The 5,741-nt window shown below is 52.6% G+C and overlaps 2 protein-coding genes across 2 annotated transcripts; both read right to left on the bottom strand.

The window, feature by feature from the left end:
- Positions 1-234: 234 nt before the first annotated feature.
- On the bottom strand, positions 235-3,056 carry LOC129694620 (zinc finger protein with KRAB and SCAN domains 8-like). The gene has a single exon (XM_055631351.1). It carries the CDS (start codon positions 3,052-3,054, stop codon positions 2,590-2,592), a length of 465 nt encoding a protein of 154 aa, XP_055487326.1. The 5' UTR covers positions 3,055-3,056; the 3' UTR covers positions 235-2,589.
- Positions 3,057-3,065: 9 nt separating this feature from the next.
- LOC129694617 (zinc finger protein 239-like) lies at positions 3,066-4,465 on the bottom strand. The gene has a single exon (XM_055631347.1). The coding sequence runs from the start codon at positions 3,477-3,479 to the stop codon at positions 3,066-3,068; it is 414 nt and encodes a 137-aa protein (XP_055487322.1). The 5' UTR covers positions 3,480-4,465.
- Positions 4,466-5,741: the final 1,276 nt, after the last annotated feature.

Below are 5,741 nucleotides of genomic sequence, written 5' to 3' on the forward strand. Positions count from 1 at the left end.
AAGCCATTTACAACGGAGACGAGGAAACACTTCTTCTCACAGAGAGATGTGAGTGTGTGGAATTCTCTGCCTCAGAGGGTGGTGGAGGCAGGTTCTCTGGATGCTTTCAAGAGAGAGCTGGATAGTGCTCCACTCATAGAACAAAGGAAAGTTAGTGTAGTTATACATTTTCTTATCAATAAAACACATCTTCTAAATCTGAGTGAAAGAGCCAAAGGGAAACATGGGAGCTGCCCATTCCGGAAGGACATCTAACTCCATTTTGTTTTCAAATGACTTCCATCTTGGTTCCAGAATGGGCATCCGTCTGTGAACTAAAACAAGCTTGTAAGACTTGGATGAAAGCCACTACCTTGTCCTTAGCTGGGACAGGCAGTTCAGACAGATATCTAATATGGTGCTGTGCCCAGACTATGCATCTCTATGTTAATACATTGTTGATATATTGTTTCAATGATTAGTGTAAACCAAGCTTCTAAGATTTTCCCAGACTTTATGCTGCTGGGAAAATTCTCTTTTAAATTTGACTGCTTTCTGTTTTTCAGCAAATCTGCATTTTTAATTTACGGACCAAATTAAATTCTTTCACAGTGAGGTCAGGATAAACTTGTTTTATTTGTTACGTAAGGCACAAATGCGTCAAAACATTCTTTAAAAAAACAATTTAAAATGCTTAAGAAGGAACTGCAGATGCTGGAAAATCGAAGGGAGACAAAAATGCTGGAGAAACTCAGCGGGTGAGGCAACATCTATGGAGTGAAGGAAATAGGCAATGTTTCGGGTTGAAACCCTTCTTCAGACTGATGTGAGGGTGGGGGAGGGGGGAAGAAGAAAGGAGGAGGTGGAGCAAGTGGGCTGAGGGAGAGCTGAGAAGGGGAGGAGTAAGTAGGGACTACCTGAAATTAGCTAACAAGGTTGATCCCAGGGATGGCGGGACTGTCATTTGAGGAAAGATTGAAAAGACTAGGCTGGTATTCACTGGAGTTTAGAAGGATGAGGGGGTATCTTATAGAAACATATAAAATTATAAAAGGACTGGACAAGCTAGATGCAGGAAAAATGTTCCCTATGTTGGGCGAGTCCAGAACCAGGTGCCACAGTCTTAGAATAAAGGGGAGGCCATTTAAAACTGAGATGAGAAAAAACGTTTTCACCCAGACAGTTGTGAATTTGTGGAATTCCCTGCCACAGAGGGCAGTGGAGGCCAAATCACTGGATGGATTTAAGAGAGAGCTAGATACTCTAGGGCGTCAAGGGATATGGGGAGAAGGCAGGCACGGGTTATTGATAGGGGACGATCAGCCATGATCACAATGAATGGCGGTGCTGGCTCGAAGGGCTGAATGGCCTCCTCCTGCACCTATTTTCTATGTTTCTATGTTTAAGTCAATGTTCATGCCGCTGGGGTGCAAACTGCCCTAGCGAAATATGAGGTGCTGCTGTTCTAATTTACGGTGGGCCTCACTCTGGCCATGGAGGAGTTGAGGTGCTGAGCCACCAGGAGATCAGGTTGGTTATTGCGAACCGAGTGTGTGCGTGAGTGTGTGTGTGTGTGTGAGAGAGTGTGTGTGTGAGAGAGAGTGCGTGTGTGAGAGTGCGTGTGTGAAAGAGAGAGGGAGTGTGTGAAAGAGAGATGGAGTGTGTGTGTGACAGAGAGGGACAGTGTGTGTGTGTGACAGAGAGAGGGGGGAGTGTTGTGTGTGTGTGTGAGAGACTGTTTGTGTGTGTAGGTGAGAGAGAGGGAGAGAGGGAAAGGGGGAGTGCTGTGTGTGAGAGGGAGAGGGGGACTGTGTGTGTGTGTTTGAGAGAGAGGGGGAGTGTCGTGTGTGTGTGTGAGAGACTGTTTGTGTGTGTGAGAGAGTGTTTGTGTGTCTGAGTGGGAGCGAGTGAGGGGCTATGGGAGAGAGATAGGGAGCAAGAGAGGGAGTGTGAGAGAGAGGAGGGGCATGAGGGGGTGGAGTGGAGAGATTTTGTGTAGGAGTGGGGGGGGGAGAGAAGGGAGAGGGGAGAGAGAGGAATGTATATGTGCAGCTTTAAGGGACATTGGTCAGGTAGCATTTGCATACAGTTCTGGTCATTCCATTACAGGACTGATGTGGAGGCTTTGGGGAAGGTGCAGGTCCAGAATGGCTTAAAAACAAGTAACTGCAGATGCTGGTTTACAAAAAAGGACACAAAGTGCTGGAGTAACTCAGCGGGACAGGCAGCATCTCTGGAGAGAGGGAATGGGTGACTGAAGAAACCATCCGAAACGTTACCCTTCCAGCATTTTGTGTTTACCTAAACAGCGCCAACCTATCTACATGGCGGTGTGCCAGCAGGCTGGAGGAGCGGGCAAAGGCCTTGCCACAGAGCGGGCAGGTGAAGGGGCACTGACCGGTGTGGACTCGCCAGTGCTCCTGCAAGTGGTCAAGGCGGGTGAAGCCCTTACCACAGGATGGGCAGGGGAAGGGACTCTCACCGCCGTGGATACGCCGGTGCTGCCACAGGTTGGACATGCGGGTGAAACCCTTGCCACACTCAGTGCACACAAAGGGTCTCTCTCCGGTGTATATCCGCTGGTGCTCCCGCAGCCCCCATGCTCTGTTGTCACAGTGGGAGCAGCTGGTCGCCGACGTGGGTCCGCCGGTGCCGCCGCAACCCCCGTGAGCTGTCAAACTCCTCACCGCAGTACGGGCAGTCGTAGGGCTGGCCACTGGTGTGCATGTGCTGGTGAGACAGGGTGTGGGAGGCCATGGCAAAGCGCTCTCCACACACCGGGCTGGTGAAGGGACAGTTGCCGTCGTGCACCCGCTGGTGGGACAGCAGATAGGTGGAGCGGGTGAATCTCTTCCCGCATTGGGTGCAGGTGTAGGGGCGCTCGCCGGTGTGGGTGCGCTGGTGCCTCAGCAGGTGGCTGGAGTGGGTGAAGCCCTTGCCGCACTGGACACAGGTGTAGGGGCGCTCTCCACTGTGGGTGCGCTGGTGCACCAGCAGGTTGCCGAAGCGGGTGAAGCCCTTGCCGCAGTCATTGCAGGTGTAGGGGCGCTCGCCGGTGTGGGTGCGCTGGTGCATCAGCAGGTCTGTCAACGACTTGAAGCCCTTGCCGCAGTCAGTGCAGGTGTAGGGGCGCTCTCCCCCGTGTGCACGCTGGTGGGACAGCAGGGTGCATCCGCCTGAGTGAAGCCCTTGCCACAGGGCGCAGGTGAAGGGCGCTCCGTGTGCACGGCTGGTGCCGCCAGCAGTCTGCTGGTTGAGCATGTGAAGCTCTTGCCGCAGTCCGAGCAGGTGTAGGGGCGCTCGCCGGTGTGCAGGCGCCTGTGGATCTTCAGGTTATGCGCCGTCTTAAAGGTCTTGCCACACTCCGAACAGTTGAAGGGGCGTTCTCCCGTGTGCACCCGCCGGTGGATCTCCAGCTCGCTCGGGCACTGCCAGGCCTTGCCACACACGTCGCACTCATAACGCTTCTCCTTGTTGTGCCCCGTCATGTGGTCCTCCATCGAAGCTCAGCAGCTCGAAGCTCAGCCCGCACACCGAGCAGATGTCTGGGGGGATCACCGGCACCCTGGCCGCCCTCAATGGCCGCTCACGTCCCCGTCTCTCCGTCCACAGCAACGGCTCCTAAACCCTGCAGGAGGGGAACACAGAGGGTCAACAAGCTGGCAAACAGGACATTACTAGCACATATTGGGTGCGTTTATGGTGGAGGAAACCATTATATAATTCTGCGCGGCACAGTGGCGCAGCGGTACAGTTGCTGCCTCACCGCCAGAGACCCGGGCTCGATCCTGACTACGGGTGCTGTCTGTGTGGAGTTTGTACGTTCTCCCCTTGACCTGCGTGGGCTTTTACTCCGGGTGCTCCGGTTTCCTCCAACATTTCAAAGACGTTCAGGGTTGTAGATTAATCGGCCTCCGCAAAATTGTTAAATTGTCCCTAATGTGCGTAGGATAGTGCTAGTGTACGGGGTGATCGCTGGTCGGCGCAGACTCCACGGGCCGAAAGACCTGTTTCCGCGCTGCATCTCTAAACTAAACTAAACCAAAGAAGGGTCTTGACCCAAAATGTCACCCATTCCTTATTTCCACAGATGCTGCCTGACCCACTGAATTACTCCAGCACTTTGTGTCTATCTCTCTCTCTCTCTCTTTCTCTCTTTGTCTCTCACTCTCTCTCTATCCGTCTCTCTCTGTCCCTCTTTCTCTGTCTCTGTATGTCTCTCTCTCTGTCAGTCTCTCTATGTCTCTCCCTCTCTGTCTGTCTCTCTCTGTCTGTCTCCCTCTTCACCTATGACTGCACACCTGTACATGGTACTAACACCATCATCAAGTCTGCAGATGATACAACGGTGATTGGCCTCATCAGCAACAACGATGAGCTGGCCTACAGGGAGGAGGTCCAGCACTTAGCAGCATGGTGCGCTGACAACAACCTGGCCCTTAACTCCAAGAAGACCAAGGAGCTCATTGTAGACTTCAGGAAGTCCAGAGGCGGCACGCACACCCCATCCACATTAACGGGACGGAGGTGGAACGTGTTTCTAGCTTCAGTTTCCTGGGAGTCAACATCTCCGATGACCTCTCTTGGACCCACAATACCTCTACTCTGATCAAGAAGGCTCATCAGCGTCTCTTCTTCCTGAGGAGACTGAAGAAGGTCCATCTGTCTCCTCAGATCCTGGTGAACTTCTACCGCTGCACCATCGAGAGCATCCTTACCAACTGCATCACAGTATGGTATGGCAACTGCTCTGTCTCCGACCGGAAGGCATTGCAGAGGGTGGTGAAAATTTGCCCAACGCATCACCGGTTCCCTCGCTCCCCTCCATTGAGTCTGTCCAAAGCAAGCGCTGTCTGCGGAGGGCGCTCAGCATCGCCAAGGACTGCTCTCACCCCAACCATGGACTGTTTACCCTCCTACCATCCGGGAGACGCTACAGGTCTCTCCGTTGCCAAACCAGCAGGTCGCGGAACAGCTTCTTCCCGGCGGCTGTCACTCTACTCAACAACGTACCTCGGTGACTGCCAATCACCACCCCCCCCCCGGACACTTATTATTATTTATTCAAATCCTTTGCTATGTCGTTGTCTCTGTACTGTACACTGACAATGAGAATTAAAATTGAATCTGAATCTGATTTCTCTCTCCTCTCTCTTGTTCTCTGTCACTAGCTCTGTCTCTCTCTATATCCATCTCTCTGCCTCCCTGTCTCTCCCTCTCGCTCTGTCATTCACACTCTCTCTCTCTCTCTCTCTCGCTCTCTCTCTCTCTTTCTCTCTCTCTTCTCTCTCTCTCTCTCTCTCTCTCTCTCTCTCTCTCTCTCTCTCTCTCTCTCTCTCTCTCTCTCTCTCTCTCTCTCTCTCTCTCTCTCTCTCTCTCTCTCTCTCTCTCTCTCTCTCTCTCTCTCTGTGACTCTCTCTCTCTCTCTCTCTCTTTCTCTCTCTCTCTCTCTCTCTCACTCTCGATCTGTCTCTGTCTGTCTCTCTCTCTCTCTCTCTCTCTCTCTCTCTCTCGATCTCTCTCTCTCTCTCTCTCTCTCTCTCTCTCTCTCTCTCTCTCTCTCTCTCTCTCTCTCTCTCTCTCTCTCTCTCTCTCTCTCTCTCTCTCTCTCTCTCCCTCTCTCTCTCTCTCTCTCGCTCTCTCTCTCTCTCTCTCTCTCTCTCTCTCTCTCTCTCGCTGTCTCTCTCTCTCTCTCTCTCTCTCTCTCTCTCTCTCTCTCTCTCCCTCGCTGTCTCTCTCTCTCCCTCCCTGTCTCTCCCCGT

This window comes from Leucoraja erinacea, unplaced genomic scaffold, assembly GCF_028641065.1.
Source record: "Leucoraja erinacea ecotype New England unplaced genomic scaffold, Leri_hhj_1 Leri_725S, whole genome shotgun sequence".
Taxonomy (NCBI): Eukaryota; Metazoa; Chordata; class Chondrichthyes; order Rajiformes; family Rajidae; genus Leucoraja; species Leucoraja erinaceus.

What these genes read in the sequence shown, in the direction of transcription:
- LOC129694617 (XM_055631347.1), bottom strand. Translation starts at nt 3,479, where the DNA reads ATGGAGGACCACATGACGGGGCACAACAAGGAGAAGCGTTATGAGTGC.
- LOC129694620 (XM_055631351.1), bottom strand. Translation starts at nt 3,054, where the DNA reads ATGCACCAGCGCACCCACACCGGCGAGCGCCCCTACACCTGCAATGAC.